We start from the raw sequence: 19,433 nt of genomic DNA on the forward strand, positions 1-19,433 counted from the left end.
GAGGCCATGCAATACTGTTTTTGTTTTTGTTTGTGTGTTTTTTAGATTTCAACAATGTTTTATGATGACTGTCAGTAGAAAATATATAGTCAGTTCTGCTATAACATGATACATGCCTTTCTAGGAATCATTGCGGTATACAAATCACACAATAAAATTCACAGTTTATAGGAAAAGTAGGATGAGGGGCATAACACTAAAAACAGTAACACTTTTTTAAAAAAGATAAAAACTCAATAAAAATGGTAGCACAGTCTTACATTAAATAGTACTACATATTATAATAGTATATATTAATACTTAATGATTTGATACATAATACTGCATACTGCATAATAACACAAGTATGACCCATTACCTTGAAAACACGGTTGTATGCAACACTTTTTGACACCACTGGGAGGCCTAAAATATCAGTAAAGGAGAAAGAAGAGAAAGAAGAGAAATTATGGGACTGAGAAGAGAAAGAGGACAGGCAGACAGAACAACAGGACGTAGCTTTCCCATGACTACAGTTGCCCACCACACCCTGAGCTGTGTTTACACATAGAAGTAATTTGTGATCCAGGAAAAACAGCAATCACAGTGCACACTAAAGACTGGTAGAGTTTGGAGCAAGGATGAGAGCACAACAGAGGGGCTAACGGGACAGCTTTGGAGAAGGAGACATAATGAGATTTTTCGGACCCTAAATTGGGAGAACAAGCTGATTATGAATGTGACTTTATTACCTGGAAAAGGCTGCATAACTGAACTGTAAGCCAAGATATGCCTACTCCTTAGGGCCTTCACCTGGGAGACGATGGCCCCATTTCCTTTCTTTGCTTGATAAATCCGTGTGCTGTCCTTTGCTGTGATGATCCAATATATAAAATCTCCATCCACAGTTAAGCTAGCAAGGGTTTTTCCTGCGGTTAAAAACGTAAAGAATATAAAGAACAAAATAAATATCTTACATTTTTTACTCTAAATAATACATGAAATTATTTTCCTATATATAATTACTAACTTTTGAATCTATTATTTCAATATGAAAAAAAAATCTTCATTTTATGTCATTTGGCTAAGGGTTTTAGAGGTGTTCTCTCATTTTAGCACCATATCAAGTCAATCAGGTAACTACTATTATTACCAACATCATTTTGTGGAAAGGCAAACTGAAGTTTAAAGGAGTTAAATAATCTGCTCAAGGCCACCAAAGGGCAGACCCAGGATTTAAAACCTACCTATGTGACTCAAAATCAAATAATGCCAACCTGAGGGAAGTATTAAATGATAGGCATAGGGCTCAGTGCCTTTCTCAATATTTTTATCAATGGTTTGGAATGAATGCATAGCAAACACATTTATCATCTTTGCAGATATTATGTGATTATCACCATCACTAGCAGGTTCAGTTACAGCCTTGAAATTCAAAAATATCACAACAGAATCAGGAAATTGATTCAAATTTGATAGGAACAAATGTAAAATCCTAAATTTAAGTTTCATATCAATTCTGTAAATGAACAAATGAAAGGGATCTGGCTTAATAATAACAAATGTGGAAAAGACTATGGTCTTTCAATGGCAGGTATCCTAAAGATCTGATTCCACTTTTGGCTACAGCAAAAAGAAGACCTTCATAGTTAAGAGTCTCCCTTCACTGATGAGAACACATTGAGAGTGAAGTGTCTTTATGGGGGCAATATTTAAGAGAATATTAACTAGCTGAAATGAAATCATGGGAGGGTGACTAGGACAAAGATTTAGATGCCACATTGCCTGGGGAGCAATTGCAGATACTTGAATTTTTCCTCCAAAGAAAATGCTTGATTCCAGCATGGTGGCTCATGCCTGTAATCCCAGCATTTTGGGAAGTCAAGGCAGGCAGATGGCTTGAGCCCAGGAGTTCAAGACTAGACTGGGCAGCATAGGAAGACCCTATCTCTACAAAAAATACTAAAATTAGTGAGGCATGGTAGTGTGCACCTGTACTCCCAGCTTACTTGGAAGGCTGAGGCAAGATGATCACCTGAGCCTGGGAGATGGAGGCTGCAGTGAGCCATGATTGCACTACTGCACTCCAGCCAGGGCAACAAAGTGAGATCCTGTCTCAAAAAAAAAAAAATGCTTACAATGAGCTACAACAGTTATCTCTACATAGTTGAATGGCTATCATGTGGAAAGTGATTAAATTATCCTTTGTAAATTTAGAGGTAAGAACTAAGACTAATGAATGGGAGAAATGAAGAAAAGACTGGCTAAATAAAAGAAAAAAATCCAATGTTCAGAATTGTCCAAAAGCTTAAACAGACTTCCTTATAAAGTAGCAGGTTTTTTTAAAGAAACGGTTGTTTAAGCATGACTATTTTTAAAGAAAAAAATTCTTACAACATCATAACATCTAAATGATCTCTAAAATCTTTCTAATTTTCTAATTTTAGGATTTTAATTACAGGTTTATGAAAAACTGACCATTTTTATACATATATAATGGTCTACTAGATAATTCTTCTGTCTTGTGTATCAAATGTTAAGAAGAAAATTATTCTGACACTTGTTAAAATGATAAGAAAGACTTTGGTCAAGACAAGAGCAATAGTGCACTAGGAAAGACAAATATTGCAACGTAACAGATAGTTGGGGTTTTTATAGCCAAAAAACTGAGTGAGGAAGTCATTGGGTGGAGAAATATTAAGAGATGGCATCCAGGATAGGGCAATGCTTGTTAAATTAGCCTAATGGGATTCTTGTTAAAGGCAGGCCAAGAGCCTAAACAGGATTCTTACTTAAGTCAGACCAATGTCCATCAAGGGTGGGCAATGAAGAACTTGATCGGGTATCAGTGGTAGGGGGTTCTCTCTAAACTGTAGGATTCTTGCTAAAACTGAACTCAGCAAGGATGGACACATGAAGACCAAGGTTAAGGCGTAGTCAAGAAGAGGACTCAGAGGAGCATAACTACATTTTGATCAAGGAAAGGGTTTTGTCACAGGTTTAACAGAAACAAGTAACATACCTAAGGAGGAATCATTCAAAACATTACCTCTATCATTAAATCTATTTAATGATAGGAATTATTTCTAAAAGGCCTTGTTTCTAAAAGGCCTCTAAACATAGGAATTGTTTCTAAAAGGCCTTGGTTGACATGCCAACAAAACCTATGTACAATTATAACACATACACACATATTTGCAATTTCAAAACTTTACTGTATAACCCAGCAATGACCAATAGAACTTTCAGTGATGATGCAAATGTTTTATACCTATGTTGTCCAACACAGTGGCCATTAGCTATTTGTGGCTTTTGAGCACTTGAAATTTAGCTAGTGTGACTGAGAGATTAAATGTTTAATTTTATTTAATTTTATTTTTTTTGAGACAGAGTTTTACTCTGTCACCCAGACTGGAGTGCAGTGGCACCATCTTGGCTCACTGCAACCTCCACCTCCTCAGTTCAAGCGAGTCCTCCTGCCTCAGCCTCCTGAGTAGCTGGGATTACAAGCATGCACCACTATGCCCAGCTAATTTGTGTATTTTTAGTAGAAACAGGGTTTCACCATGTTGGCCAGGCTGATCTCGAACTCCTGACCTCAAGTGATCTACCCACCTCGGCCTTCCAAAGTGCTGGGATTACAGGCATAAGCCACTGCACCTGGCCTTAATTTCAATTAATTTAAACTTAAATAACCACATGTGGCTAGTGATTACCACACTGGGCAATGAAGAGAAATTTTAAGAGTATATAGGGTATTTAGAGTATATATTTTTTTCTGTTGAATTACTCCTAATTAGGAGACTTCCAAATTGTACTCGACTTTCGAATATTTATTCTACAAGCATTTGAATTTCAACAGATAGACCCAAGTATTGACCAATTCATGTTGAAAGTGGAATCTATGGGATCATCAAAGTGGAAATAATTTAGGATAGCGGGAAGGTCATGCATGTTGTAGTTAGACCCAGTTTCAACTTCTATTAACTGTGGCCCTTGGGAAAAGTTACCTTACTTTTCTCAGCCTCAGTTTCCTCATCTGTAAAATGAGGATATTAGTACCTACTTCACTGAGTCATTATGAAGATTAAATAAAATAATGCATTTAGTACATGCTAAGAACATACAGTTAAGATCATTAAATTGTAGCTCTATTATTAATTACAATTTTTTAAAACACAGATTTAGAAAATTATGTGAATGCCTACATACAATTTTCCTGGAAACAATTTGATTTGAATTCTACAGCACTTGGCATGGTACAGAGCAAATATCATGTGTGTATTCTTTTGAGTATATGGGGAATGCAAGCTCTTTTTAAATGCAATTGAAGGAGCTGCTCTTATTAACAAATATCTGTGCACGTACATCAGCATCTTACCGAGCATAGCAGGTACTGTGATAACTCTCCAACAATGACAGCCTTCCAGATCCATTGCCCAGATCTCTTGTGCTTTGGCAAAGTATATCAATGGTTTCTCTAGGTTAGAGGTATCAATAGCCATTGCTCCACTTAACTCAAATTCAGTCACATTGCAAGAACATTGATTCCTTTTGTTTTGTTGGTTTGTAGCTGTGGGTTGCAGAATTCGGTGCAAGGTGCAATTGATAATACTGTAGTAGAACATCTGGTAGCCAAAACTGGAAACTTCTGTCCAATACAAGCGACTATAGAGGAAAAAATAGTCCCCCCAACTTAATGAGTAAAATACATCATTTCAAATATTGGTTTCTAATGCAGAGCAACCATTCCTAATGACTGTGAGGGACAAATGGAGCCTTTGGAGAGAGCATGGTCACATTTTCAATAACCTTTTTCTGAGATGGAAGAAGTCACAAGAAGTCTAACTTGTAGCATTTCCAATGATTTCTCAATAGATGTGTTTACAACTAAAGTCTGGGAACATAATGACCTTAGGTGCTATATTAAAAGGCCCACTTAATAACTGAAATATAAAATGTATTTGCATAATTTTCATCAATGTCCATCTCTATTCCGCTCCTCTCATGTCTGTTTCTGCTTCTTAATACTAGTTAATGATCTAGTTTCAAAATAGCCTATCCCCATGCTTATGGCACAAACAGAAATGTATCTTTCCAGCCTGGGAAACTGCTACTTAGGTGCTAAAAGGAGACTTTAAAGCTCACCTTGTGAGGATATGAGTTAAACTAAGATGGATGAGCACAGAATAACTTTTGCTGTGCAAGACATGCTGCCCATCTGTTCCTGCTCATCTCTTGCCACCGTGTCAATCCTCTTCTTGTCCTTGCCAACTGATGATGCTATTGCATTCACTAGTATAAAAATCTGCTATTGTTTCCTGTTAGGTAATCAGCCTAACTTTGTTAGTCAAATTGTCAGTATGCATTAAGTTTACATAGTTGCGGTTGTGGCTCCTAATTTACAGGAAGAATTACTTACTATAATATAGTGGGCCAAGAGCCCTAAGCATCTTATTTTCCCATAATTGTCTTCTACTACTAAGTCAAAGACATTCCATTAAATATGTCTCTATCTCTTTCATCACAATATAAAAAGATATTTGCATTTACATACCTTAAAAGAGGATATACAGAAAAAGAAATTATTGTTGAATTCCTATTGTGAATCTTCACCTCTCTGGGGTATTTCACCTTGTGTTCAAGATCAACATCAAATATTTGCATTCCATTTTGTGATTCTTTGAGTGCAAAGTAGAGGTGCCTTGAAATCCAGTCAATTGTAATAACTGTGATATCAAAAACCAGTGAATCTCGGAAAAGCTTAACAACAGGTAGAGAACACAGCCAAGAAGAGAGTTGTTATTTTTTTATTTGGAGACTTTTCTATATTCACCCATATCATTTGTTTACTGCACTTCTCATTTGTAATCCCAAACCTCAGCGATCTGGATAGTATACCATTGTAACATGGGTCCTCTTCTCACATTTTTCCTAAATGATTCTATCATGGCTTTAACTGCAATCTACAAACCAGTGCTACAAATTTATACCTTCAGACAAGATCTGTAATGAGTTACTGATTCAAATATTAAACTGCCAACTGAACATTTCCATATGAATTATCCCAGAAAACTGACTTCATCACCCACGCCAAAACCTCTTTTTCTCCTGCATTTTATATTTTTATGGATTTTCAACACCTACCCAAGGAGCTAATCCTGACAAATATGGTCCTCCTTGACTTCTTCTTCTCATTACTACCCATAGTAAATTAGTCCCTTTTTTTTTTTCCCTGGAGATGGAGTCTGGCTCTCTCACCCAGGCTGGAGTGCAGTGGCATGATCTTGGTTCACTGCAACCTTCACCTCCTGGGTTCAAATGATTCTCCTGCCTCAGCCTCATGAGTAGCTGAGACTACAGGCACGCACCACCATGTCCAGCTAATTTTTATATTTTTAGTAGAGACAGGGTTTCACCATGTTGGCCAGGCTGGTATCGAATTCCTGGCATCCAGTGATCCATCTGCCTTGGCCTCCCACAGTGTTGGGATTACAGGCGTGAGTCACTGCACCCAGCTTGAACTAGTCCCATTTTAAATGTCCAGTTTGTCATCTCCTTTCTCACCTCATGCTCATCCCCTCACTCAGGCCCATAACATTTTCTACCTGGATTTCTGTGACAGCCTCCTAATTGTCTTAGATTTAACCCTCTCTAAGTCACTATTCACACTGCTAACAGACAGGCCTTTCTAAAACACAACTTGACCATGTTAATGACCCACTAAATATCTTTACTGGCTTGCTGTTGGCTTCTAGAATGACACCTGCCTCCTTAGCACAGTAAAGGAGACCCATTATGCTCAGGCTCCCACCTCTCCAGATTTCCCAGCTTCCTTTCACTCCACTCTCATCCAAACACTCTATGGCTCTTTGTTTTCCTGTCTTTGTACCCCCTCGGCCTTCACCTGGCTCATCTTTGTTTCCAGGATGTTTTTCCATTCTACCACCACCAAGCCAACCTAGACTACTTGTTCATTCTCTGTGATTCCATCATTCTCTGTGATTCCACCACATCCTGCTCTCAGCACAACAGTTATCTTAGTCTGTCTTCACTATCAGTTAACATTTGGTGAATGCCTACCACATGCCAGGCATTGTGCTAAGTGCATTACATGGATTATCTCATTTAATCTTCATGGGAACCTTATGATGAGGTATTACTTAACCATAGAGGTTAAATAACTTGCCAGTGGTTACAAATCTAGTAAGCAGTAGAGCCCAAATTGTATTCTAGGTGGTCAAATTCCAAAACTCACCTTCTTAATCACTAGGCAATACTGCCTTCCTAGTGTTAGACAAATACTAGACTGGGTTTAGTAAGAGCAAAGCCTATAAACTTTCACCTATAATATCCCAGGTTCTAACACAGCATCCTAAATCCAGTAACTATTTGCTAACTGAGTGCTGAATGACATTTGCCCAAAATGTAGTCTGTATTCATGTGTGGCTAAATGATTACACAATATCTGTCTTTTTCATTCTAATCTTAATGACTAAACCATTTTCCAGTCATTTTAAGTACTGAGTAGTGTCATATGCAAATACTTCATTTCCTTTATTTCAAAAGAATTACATAGTGAAATACCTCAGAGCTAGAACGATTGTGCAAGTTCAAAAAAAAGAGTGAGTCCCCTTCAGCATAATATCCCAGCTCATTATCCGCTGTGTAGCAAATGGCACTGATAACTCTTTCTGCTGAAAATGTCCACACAACTTGATTTTGATCCATATCTAAAAAAACTATCTCGTTACCAAGAAGAGTTATGAGGTGAGGAAATGGGTTGATTTCTGAAAGCAAAAAGCATGTAGATAATATGCATGAGAAAACCAGCTTTAGCACAGTCTCTTGATTTAATATCAGGCAGTTTTGAAGTCCATGGGCTCCCTTTGGTTCCTCTAATACATCTGTCTCAGCGATAACCTTGTAGGCTCTCTACCACTAGGTTTATTTAAACATATTTTGGTGATGTTTTGGGGTCAAAAACATGTTTTTGAGCTAAACTTTAGCTCAGAGACAGTGTTCATAACCCTAAAGATACCAATGGGGAAAAAAAACACACATACACACAAGCCTCTAAATTATTATTTGCACAGATTTTAGAAAACAAATACCTGATGTTGTAGACTTTACAACGTCAGCAAATGATCCTGGCCCTTTAGATGTAAAGGCCCGAACCTAAAGAAAAGGAAACAAAAACTGCATTCAATAGCGTTCTCAGTGGCAACAATTAAGTTCTGAGACTGGGAGATTACTGAATGTTTCATTTCACACTCCTGATACACAATATTAATAGTTTCAAATAGTTATTTACATTAATATACAGCAATGTAAATCACCAAGAGAAAAAATATTGCTCTATATTTATGTTGATAGATTTTTTATCTAGAAAACTGCAAGAATTGGAACAAATCTCTCTTGCTAAAAAATGAATTTCTAAAAATGTCTGGGAATTTAATGTACAGCATGGATGGTGATGAATGTCTAATTCAATCGTGATAATGACACCATGTATACATTTATCAAGTCATGTCGTACAGCTTGAATATATATATTTGTCAATTGAATGCTTTTAAACAAAATAAGGTCATTATTTGCAAAATTAAGTTACATAGAACATTTAACAGAAATAAAACTGTGCAAATTATGATAAACTTCCACTTTTCTTGAATTCAACAACTAGAAGCTTCAAAACACTAAATTTCCATACTTTTTAAAAAGTAACTTTTAAAAATAATTAAACCTTACATTTGAAAATGATTGTGCGTTTCAAACCAGTTTCACATACATTGTCTCTTTTGATCTTCACAACTACTAAGAGTAAAAACTGGACCAGGATACTAATAAAGGGAAGTAACTCATGCACAATGACATATGTAGAAACTGGCATCAGAACCAAGTCTTCTGAAATCTGCATACATTTTTTCCCACTGGGCCATGTCACATTCTAACAATAAAGTTTATTTTTATTATTTTAGATATTTTCTATTATGTAATAAATTATTTCCATTTCCAAACCTTGAATATGTACAATAGCCTGCAAAGAAAATTGACATCTATAATGGTGGACTCAAAATATAAAGCCCCAAGTGCTTTATCAATAAAATATTGTATTATTTTTATTATACTTTTAGTATTAAACACATTTTACTATATTTTATATATTACTATCTGTGTATGATTTATAATGGTGCATATATATATATAGTAGTGTTTACTTTTGTACAAAACTGTGTTAAATGAAACTCATATATATCCATGCATATCACTTTGCATGGTTCCAAGGTGACCAAACTTTGAAACTATATATCTATACACATATATACACTATATATTCCATATATACACTATATATTCTATATATAGACACACTTAGCCAGAATATTTATTTTACCAAAACACTCCTAATTTTTACCAAACAGGAATGTGTATTATCTTTAACTTTCATGTATAACTTATTTGATTAGTATATGTGGACTTAATAAATTATCAAAATAATTATTAAATTAGAATTTTATGAAAAGTAAAACAAATCCTTAGGCAACTCAAATCTCCAAAACACTCCCCAAGATGTTATTTTCCCCAAAAAGAAATGGTGGAAAGCATTACAGCACAGTGCTTTTCAGCCACACAGCTTTGGTAATTGACTGATACTCTCAAGGACTTAACTTTTTCTTTATAGTATGATGATCAAATGAGATAATGAATACAAAGTACCTACTGTGGTGCAAGGCCTATAGTGATTTTATTGAAAAATAATTGTTTATCAAAGTAACACATGTACCCCAAATGTACGTACAACTATAATATATATCAATAAAAATGTAAAACAAATCGGTAATATGTAACATAGAAAAATTTAAATCGTGATACAGCTTCAAAAGAAAAGCAGAAAGAAAACGAATGACTTACTCTGAAATTGCAAAGTTCCCTGAATATGAGAAAGTTGTGAAAATGTCCTTTACCCGAGCAATCCCCTCTTGCCTCTCTACTTTTGCTGCCCAGTTGACCTCTTTGATCACAGTATACCTAAACTATTGACAGGGTGACAGAATTCTTAACATAGTCCTTTAAATCTGTTTGCACTCTCATATCTTCTGTTTTCTCTCTCATACCTGGAAGGCAACAAAGCATCTGGGACTCATGTCTTCAAGCTGAAAAGACATCACTGAGGGAGTGACATCGACAGCAATCCAGTCTTCAAATGTTTTGTTTGTAATGCTTTGATTGGATATTTTGTAGAAAATTTCAAATTTTGTTAACACCCCATTTTCATGCTTAGGTTTGTTCCACCTAAATTCCACCACAACTTCATTCTTGTTACAGCATTTTCCACTTGGTAATATAAATATTCTGGGGTTCTCTGGTGCTGATGGAACTGAAAAGTAGAGGCACAGATAGAGCAGAAAAGAATAGAAGACTGACTTTTACCACTTACAATGAGATTGTAAACAACTTCACAACATTTCTCATTCCAGGCAGTTGCAGTATATTTATTGCATTCTTTTTTTTTGGGGGGGGGGGTTATTTTCTTTTCTTTCTTTCTTTCTTTCTTTCTTTATTTATTATTATTATTATACTTTAAGTTCTAGGGTACATGTGCATAACGTGCAGGTTTGTTACATATGTATACTTGTGCCATGTTGCTGTGCTGCACCCATCAACTCGTCAGCACCCATCAACTCGTCATTTACATCAGGTATAACTCCCAATGCAATCCCTCCCCCCTCCCCCCTCCCCATGATAGGGCCCGGTGTATTCTTAAAGATCTTCAGGAGAGAATATTCCATAGATTTCTTCAGGAACTCATCCTGATAATTTCAGCACATCTGACTGACAGGCAAGACTTCCTTACATTCAACTCAAATCCTTCCTACTACCATTTAAGCACACCTTTCTTGTCTGTGCCTTGTGTAGATAGAAGGTGTCTGGTTCTCCCTATAAAATGCAACATTCACTTTCATCCTGACAGAGTGATTTCAGTGAAGCTGAAAATGTTATCATAGGGATGTCTGGCAGTAAGTCCCACCAGCCTTCAGCCAGTTCAGGGTGTAAAATACAGCATAAATCAGAGACCTAGGCCCTGTCACCCTGAAGTCCCTAGGAAGCAGAAAGTTTTAGGGGAGGCTGATAGTACCCCAAGAGCAAGGTCTGGGGGTACTTCTTTATTCTAGAGCCAAACCAAGCGGTTCAGTATCTCTCAGTCCTTTAATCAAGAGAAATGTCTCTGCCTGATTTCTAAGTCATTCTCTCTGAACGGCCCTCTCCTCTCTTAGGACTCCTCCACAAGGTCTTCATTCCCTCCCTCATTCCAATCACATTGCTATTTAATGTTTAACACTCACACTATTATTCAATCTCCAGGCCTTCTTACATTAGGCTTCTCTTCCTACATGGGATAGCTCTTCTTGCTCCATCTTTCAGGGTGCACTAAGGTTTCCATTTCCCAAAGGCATCTTCCCTCTTAAGAATGCCTGAGGCAGCTTGATATAGATGAAGGTTTCATAGGCTTGTCTACTCACTCTATGCCACTGCTGCTCAGGAATAACTCTCTAGTATCTATTATCATTTGCTGTGCATGTGTTTATCTCTCCCCTGTTTTATGAGCTCCATCAGAGAAAGCATCTCTTCTTATTCCTTGTTAAATCCTCCCAAGTCTAGTATAGAATGAGCACACAGTAAGTGGTTAATAAATATTGGTCAATTTAGATAATTTCCTGGTTATATTGTAAATTTCCTGAAGGCAAAGGCCAAATCTTATCATCCTTTCTTATTGCCTCCAATATCTAGCAGAGTGCTGTTGACTCTTGCTCCCACTGGCTCCCCTGATGGATGCAGTCAAGTCCATTTCCACAGAACAATTCAACCAAGCTGATATCTCAAGGAAATCTGAAGCAGAACATTCCTGGATCCAATGCTAACTGCTCTGGAACCTGCCCAGGCCTCACTATGTTCCTGTTGTGTGATTCATAGATGAATATTGTTGAAATAATCTTAACAGTAAAAAAGGCAATGGGGAATGGATATCGATATTTATTAAGCTCTTACCACCTGCCAAATCCTATATTAGCTTTACATAAATTCCTATCATTTACCAACATTTGTAAAAGTGACTGATTGGAGATTTGATTAAACTACTTAGTAACTATTTTATTTGGGCAGCCACTAGGCTTTCATTTTATTTCTTGCATAATCAAGATAATAAGACTTTCCTACCCATCTCAGAGCTATGTGAGGATCAAACGAAATGATGTTTCTGACAAATGATAGGTATGTAGTAAATATTTAATAAAGGAGTGATACATAAAAATGTGCTTTGTACACTTTAAGGTGATATACACATGTAATGATATGGCTAGTATCCTTTTTAAAATATCTTTTCCTCAGAACATTAAATTTATGTATCAGTTATTCCCCTACAGAAGATTCTGAGTTCTCGTCTATGAGGATAGTCTGCCTTCCAAGAAAACTGTCTCGCCCTTAAATGCCCATTTTCCTTATAAAGGATTTTGCAAATTACCTGAATTATGCATCTGCATCTTCTACATCACTACAATCAAATGAAATGGCTGTTAAGAAATCTTTGAAATACTCTTTTGGAATAAATTATGCATATTTATGTTAATGAAGCTATTCTAATCTCCAAAAAGTCATTGAAAGGATATTGAATCTAAAAACATCTATAAAACGGAAAGTTATTTTTAAATATCAACTACCCATTCCAGATCACGAAAAGTGAGATTCTGCTTTTTTTAAAAAAGAGAGATTTTAACCCCTGTACCTGTTTCAGGTGCTCGAAGGGACAGAGCTGTTTTGGGGCCCTTTCCCCAGTAGGTATAAGGAGTGACAGAAAGATTAAATAAGGCATAAGGTTCCAGTCCTTCCACAGTAAATACAGGTAAAGAGTGTTGTTCACTAGCCAAGAACTGAAATATAAACAGAAAACATTATTTTCTCAGGGAGAGAATTACAAAATCTTTCATTCCTTATTACCTAAAATCTCCAAACTTTGGTTCACATGTAGAATCAAAATTTGCAATTTTGGAAGTGCTAATTTTGGCAAGTTCCATGTTGTGCCACACAGACCAGTTAAAGTGTGTCCAGCACAGCAGTCAGCACCAAGCAGTCAGAGACTGGCTGCAAACAAGTCTTCTGGGGAATACCCTTAATAATCAAATGCTATGGGAATGACAAAGAAGATGGGCTTGGCTAAGTCAAGATGGTACAGATCAGTGTGGGTAGGGCTGACACAGATGGTACGGTCTGTTTGGGAAATGAAAGTTACTAGAACCAACACCATACCTTAGAATGAGCACTAAATTCTACGCTGTAGAAAACTACACCCCAGTCTACCGCAGGGGGACCATTCCACAGGATTTGAAAACTTGAAGCATTTCCTTCAATCCTAAATGAAGACTCTTGAACAGAATCTGGAATAACCTTAGGGGTAAAGGAAAAGTTCCCTACAGGATGAAAGAAAAAAAAGAAATAGGAGAAAAAACTGGGGATTATTGATCAATATAGAAATCATAGAACATCAATAGCAATTACTAATAATTAGAACTGAAACAAAATTTTCTTTTCTTTAACATATTGTGAAAAAAAATCATCTTTTTCTGACTTTTTCAGGCTGTAAATTAGGGTTAAGATTAAACTCACTGCAAGCAAATGAACTGAAATTACTGAAGCCTTGTTCCTCTTAAAACTTAATTATTAAGAAAAAGAAAATCTCAGCCTAAGTATTTATTTAACCAAAAGTATAATGGAGTAGGGTAAGCAGGAATGCAATACTGTACCTGGCAGAGGCTTAAGGGATGTCTGAATAATTGTGAACTGATTAAATTTGGCTGGTTCCAAAACAGAGACACTGGTTCTCTGACCTATTTCCTGAGTTGTGATAATCCTAAAGCCATTGATCCAGAACAGCCGACCGCTATAGTACATCAGTGCATTCTGGGAAATTTCAGAAGTACTCCAGGCTGCAAACTCTGTGATGGTGGTATCCCCAGTGCTGCTAAAACATAACGCCAATTAGTGTGTGTTTCTGGAGTGGTGGAAGGGCTAGTCCATGCAAGTACTCATGAGAATATGGGTTTGTGAGTATCTGTGCGTATTCGTGTACATTAAAATAAAGAAAATACTTTCTAACAATTATTGTCTTTTTTTGTTTCATATTAAGTTGGGTTTTTATTTCACATTTTTTAAAAGTAGTAGACCTAAAGTAAATTTTCTGGGGGCTTTTCTTGTTTCTTTGAGATGGAGTCTCACTCTGTTGCCCAGGCTGGAGTGCAGTGGCATGATCACAGCTCGCTGCAACCTCTGCCTTCCAGCTTCAAGATATTCTCCTGCCTCACCCTCCCAAGTAGCTGGGATTACATGCACACATCACTATGCCTGGCTAATTTTTTTATAGTTTTAGTTGAGACAGGGTTTCACACGTTGGCCAGGCTGGTCTCGAACTCCTGACCTCAAGTGATCCGTCCACCTCAGCTTCCCAAAGTGCTGGGATCACAGGCATGAGCACTGTGCTCCTCTCTGGGGGCTTTTCTTATTAATGCGATATTATAATATCAAGAATGTTTAGATAGGTTGCAGCTTTTTAAAAAATACCTGTGATTTTGGTAATACTCTACAACAAAGGCACAACCTGGATTCTCATTACTTCATTAGTTCAGAGATTGCATCTTTGGTTTATTCTATGTGCTCTACAACACTTGCATTAGCATAAGAAAGACATGAGGCAAGGTTCTTACAGGACCTGGAAATAAGGTAATCATCCAGAAATAAGACCCATAAAAACCAATGCCTGAAGTATAAATTTGCCATCTGTAGATGTGAAGCAGAAGGGCTTTGAGACCAGCCGATGCAATAAATCATGATGGAGACAGCAAGTTAGGATTCAGGTACATGTTACTTTAAAAAGGAATGCCTATTGCATTGAGGGATTTGAAAAAAAGACACACCCAAAGCGCAAGAATTTCCAAGCATTTATCCGGAATTGACAGGAATGACAGCTCTTAAATGTGGTAGCCATGAGGACTCCAGTCCCTAGGCACACAGAATAACTCTGTTATGAGCAGATTTCGTCACTGCTCTGACACTGGCCTGTGTGGGCAGCCTTCTAGTGTATCCAACAACGCTCACTCAGATTCCTTGTTCTTAAAGCAACTACCTCACATCTAACCCAGTTCACATGATGCCAAGAAGGCATGGCCTGCATGCCTACATGACTATTCTCATTTCTGAATGAGACTAGGCCCCACTGTGAATTAATGAATTTGCAACATAGGGGATTCTTCAGAAACAGAACTGCATGGAACTCCAGCTCAGCCAATTATTAAATGTTTGACTTCAGGCAAATAATTTAACCTCTAATTGAACCATCTATTAAATGTGTATATAACACTAATAAGTCTGCATCTGGGTGAAGCCGATCTCGTTTCATCATGGTTTTCTCAAGAAATAAAAAGATGGATTTTTAAAAATCAATTCCATGACCCCACAACCCCAAAATGAACAGCCAGGCATAACAAGATGAACAGAGAAAATCAATCCAGAAGGCATGATCTGTTGAATTGTTTCTCCCCATTGAACCATGCCTTCCTCCTGCTCTTGGTTAGTGATCTGATTTACCTGCCATTTATTATTCTAGCATGCTGGGTCCTTCACTTTATACTGTTCACAACTGTTTGTTATTTCAAAGTGCTTATCAGTTTCAATAGTTTGATCAAAATGCTCCTTTTCAGACTAGGAAATTCAAGTAACAAACCTGTTACTTAAATTGTGTTTAGAGGTTTTTTCCCTCAATTGAAGGAAATTTTGAAATTATTTTTACTTGAAAAATCTGCTTGTTTCTAAAATTATAACACTTGTTTATTACTCAAAAACAGAACTATCTCAGTTATCCTCAGCATTTTGGAGTGAGTGATAGATTTTTTTTCCAGTGATTTCTGTAAATCATTTTAAAACATTCGCTTTTCTCTCTTTAGAAAAATATAAATAAAAGTTTTGTTTTGAGAATTTCACAGTGCCTCAAATAGGTTGTATTTGTATCAACTAAAGGGAATGGATGTACATAGGAGAGGGAAGAGTAGTTTGAAAGACAATTCAATTACAGTTCTTAAGTTCAGAATATGATGAGTGACAGCAATCAGTTTATCTCATCTCTACTACAGACTAGACATGTACTGCTCAGTACAGCAGCAACTAGCTACATGCGACTACTGAGCCCTTGAAATGTGGTATGACCAAGGAACCAAAACTTAAAGTTATTTAATTTTAATTAATTTGTGCTAAATTTTAAAACTAATATTTGATTCGTATATTATGGATCATGTATAATATATTAAAATATTTTTGAGTATTTTAGAACAACGAGTATGTAAATCAACTATTTTGCCTGTAAATTTCATGAAATCTAAATACAGATCAAAGATTTTCTATGAAAACTCAGTTTGCAAATTAAGATATGCTATAAACATAAAATACAAACAGGACATCCAAGAATTAATGTGAAAAAAGAATATAAAGTAACTTTATAAGTTTTATTCAGATTGCATATTGAAGTGACATTTTGATATGTTATCAAAATATTAAAATGTACTATTAAAGTTACATTTACTTGTTTTTACTTTTTTTTAATGAGTCAAGTAGAAAATTTATAATTACATATGTGACTTGCATTATATTTGTATTGGACAAAGCTGATCTAAACTAAAGGGAAGGAATTTTGATTATACGTTAGAAAATACTTTCTCCTTATAAGATGACTCTGGAATCCCAATCTCTATATGTAAAACTTCTTTTTTTCCTGATAGGATTAAAAGGCTAGACTTACTTGGAGGGCAAAAGTGCTTGCCCTTTGTGTTATTTCACTGGGAGCTGCTATACTCCACCATGCTACATACAAGAAAACATTACTAACCTTGAGATGAGGAAATATATTTTTTAAGACGGAATTTCCTTCCTCTACTTTATGTTGTGTCTGTGGATGCTTGAGGAGCTAGACTAAAGAAACCAGCATATACAGATGCAGAGAATGGACTATGATCCTTCAGGACACTGTTGTTTTGAACATTGTCTGTGTCTCACTTTAGACAGCTTGTTTTGGCAATCAGATTGTCAGTACCTTAAGCTCCTAAGGAAAAGAATAATCAGTTTTCTCTGATTCACAGGTAGGAAACCAGCTGAGCTGTGTACCATACTTGATATGAAGTAATTGATCAATCAGATTTGTTGTGTTTATGTGCTTATATGCATTGTGTGTGTGTGTGTGTATATATGGATATATACATAAATATATACCTACATACATCCATGTGCATATACATATATACACATCCATATATATGCATATATGTATATGTACATCCACATACACTTCCATGTATACATATATTTATATACATATATGTATATGCATATAAATGCATGTGGATATATACAGATATATGCATATGAATACATACTGATGTATGTGTATAAATCTATATCTATAGATAGATAGAAAGATAAATATACACATACGTACACTCCTTTTTCAGAGTCTCCATGACTTGGAGTTTTTCTACTTACCAAAAAAAGTAATTTTTATTCTAAAAATATTGTCAGCATTGTCTTCATAAAACAATTATTGAACTTTATGAGACTTTTCTGGAATTTTGATGAAAGATATGAATCCTCAATTTCAGAGCACTGACACATCCTAAAGCCTTCTATGAACCCTCTGGGGACCCAAGAACCTAATACCAGAAATCTTTCCTTTAGAGTATGACATTTTGCTTTAATCACTTCCTGACCGTTCCTCTGATTAATAATGTGATATTAGGAAAATGCATGAACATCTCTGGGCCTCAGTGTCCTCATCAATGAAATAAAATGATCTCTAAATTCTCCCTCTAAATGCTGGGTTCTAATGACTTTATGTTCTATATTTTAATTTTAGATGTGTAACTTCTCCCTTAAAAACTATTAGTTAAATATTTTTAAATTATTGGCTATTTACAAAAGAACATGGATTTTAAAGTATGAGTAGAACTAAAACATATAACACCAAGAACACTAAGAGTAGGGTGGTAAAAATTAGGCGTATATAGTCATAAAGTTTTTAAATCATTTATGAAGTGAAGGATATATTTGGATGTTGACTTGTAAGTTGAAAATGTATCATGTAAAAAATGCATATTTTAATTTCTAATGTAACCTAAAAAATACAAATAGACATACTTAAAATGTCATTAGAGGAAATAAAATGGAATACTAAAAATTATTTTATTCACCCACAAAAATGGCAAAGAAGTAGAAACAGAGGAACAAAGAGCTAAGAGAAAAATGGAAGTCACACATCAAGATAATAGACTTAAATCCAAACATATCAATAATTATATTAACTGTAAATGAACCAAACGCCTTAATTAAAATGCAGAAATTGTTAGATTGTGTAAAAATGCAAAATCCTGCATGTTGTTTACAAGAAAGACACTTTAAATGTAAAGACTCAGATCAATTCCCAAAATGCTGGATAGGAGGCGAGGACTAACTTGCAGCTCTCATTCAATGGACAGAGCAGCATGTGGAGACTCACATCATGAACTTCTGCTCCAAGAACCACCACAGGAACATACCAAGACAGCTGAGAGAATCCACAGATCCTTTGAAGGAGGAGGCTTGCTGCTGCAGGCTTTGTGAGACAGCCAAAACACTGAGTGCCCAAAGTGTGATATGGGGAGTGTCCGCCCCCAAACACACATCCTCTGTGGGAAACCTGAAGGTCCAGATCATGGGAAAAGGATTTGACCTCACCTGGAGCTGAGGCAAATTTAGAGCCAAGCAAAATATAGGGGTAGAGGAAGCAGCAGGAAGAGCTCTGTGGGCACTCACAGTCCCCAGGGAAGCCATTCCTGACTTTGTCTTGCTGAGATCCTTGGGGAGGGCTAACAGTGGAACTGGAGAAAGACCACAGAGAGAAGAAAAGTTCCAGCTGAACTTTGTAAAAATTTCAACCAAATACAAAGTTTCCTGGACAGAACCTGGAAAAGAGGACAAACAGGGAGTGCAGATATGAACACAGAAACCATGACGGGTGGAAGGTATGAAACCTGAAAGCCCTGCTTGCTTTTTCAGCAGGGAGGCTTATAACTTGCAAGTTCTTAGCCCTACTCACTGTCTGCATGGGGGACACAGTGGGAGTGAGTCTGGCCTTTCAGGATGTGTGGGAGTTGGGCGAAGCCTGTCACTGCTGGCTTTTCCTCACTTCCCTGGTGGCCTGTATAATACAGTAAAGGCAGCCATAATACCCCTGGGAACAAAACTCCATCAACCTGAGAACTACACCCCCATCCCCCACAGCAGCCACAGCAAGCCCCGCCCAAGGAGAGTCTGAGCTCAGTCATGCCTAACCCTGCCCCAACTGATGGTCTTTCTCTACCCATCCTGGTAGCTGAAGACAAAAGACA

At 36.6% G+C, this 19,433-nt stretch overlaps 1 protein-coding gene across 1 annotated transcript in view; it reads right to left on the reverse strand.

Annotated features, from left to right (window-relative positions):
• Positions 1–19,433, reverse strand: part of ROS1 (ROS proto-oncogene 1, receptor tyrosine kinase) — a 144,274-nt gene that overhangs the window by 65,100 nt on the left and 59,741 nt on the right. The window contains exons 19-27 of the mRNA XM_078001181.1: positions 13,776–13,993; positions 13,282–13,442; positions 12,761–12,905; positions 10,095–10,357; positions 8,094–8,157; positions 7,567–7,769; positions 5,537–5,742; positions 4,361–4,647; positions 732–908 (exon numbers count right to left, since the gene is read on the reverse strand). Of these exons, the coding sequence (XP_077857307.1) occupies positions 732–908; positions 4,361–4,647; positions 5,537–5,742; positions 7,567–7,769; positions 8,094–8,157; positions 10,095–10,357; positions 12,761–12,905; positions 13,282–13,442; positions 13,776–13,993 (1,724 nt within the window). The remainder of the gene's footprint in view (positions 1–731; positions 909–4,360; positions 4,648–5,536; positions 5,743–7,566; positions 7,770–8,093; positions 8,158–10,094; positions 10,358–12,760; positions 12,906–13,281; positions 13,443–13,775; positions 13,994–19,433) is intronic.

The sequence above is a fragment of the Macaca mulatta genome, chromosome 4, assembly GCF_049350105.2.
Source record: "Macaca mulatta isolate MMU2019108-1 chromosome 4, T2T-MMU8v2.0, whole genome shotgun sequence".
In the NCBI taxonomy this organism is placed as follows: domain Eukaryota; kingdom Metazoa; phylum Chordata; class Mammalia; order Primates; family Cercopithecidae; genus Macaca; species Macaca mulatta.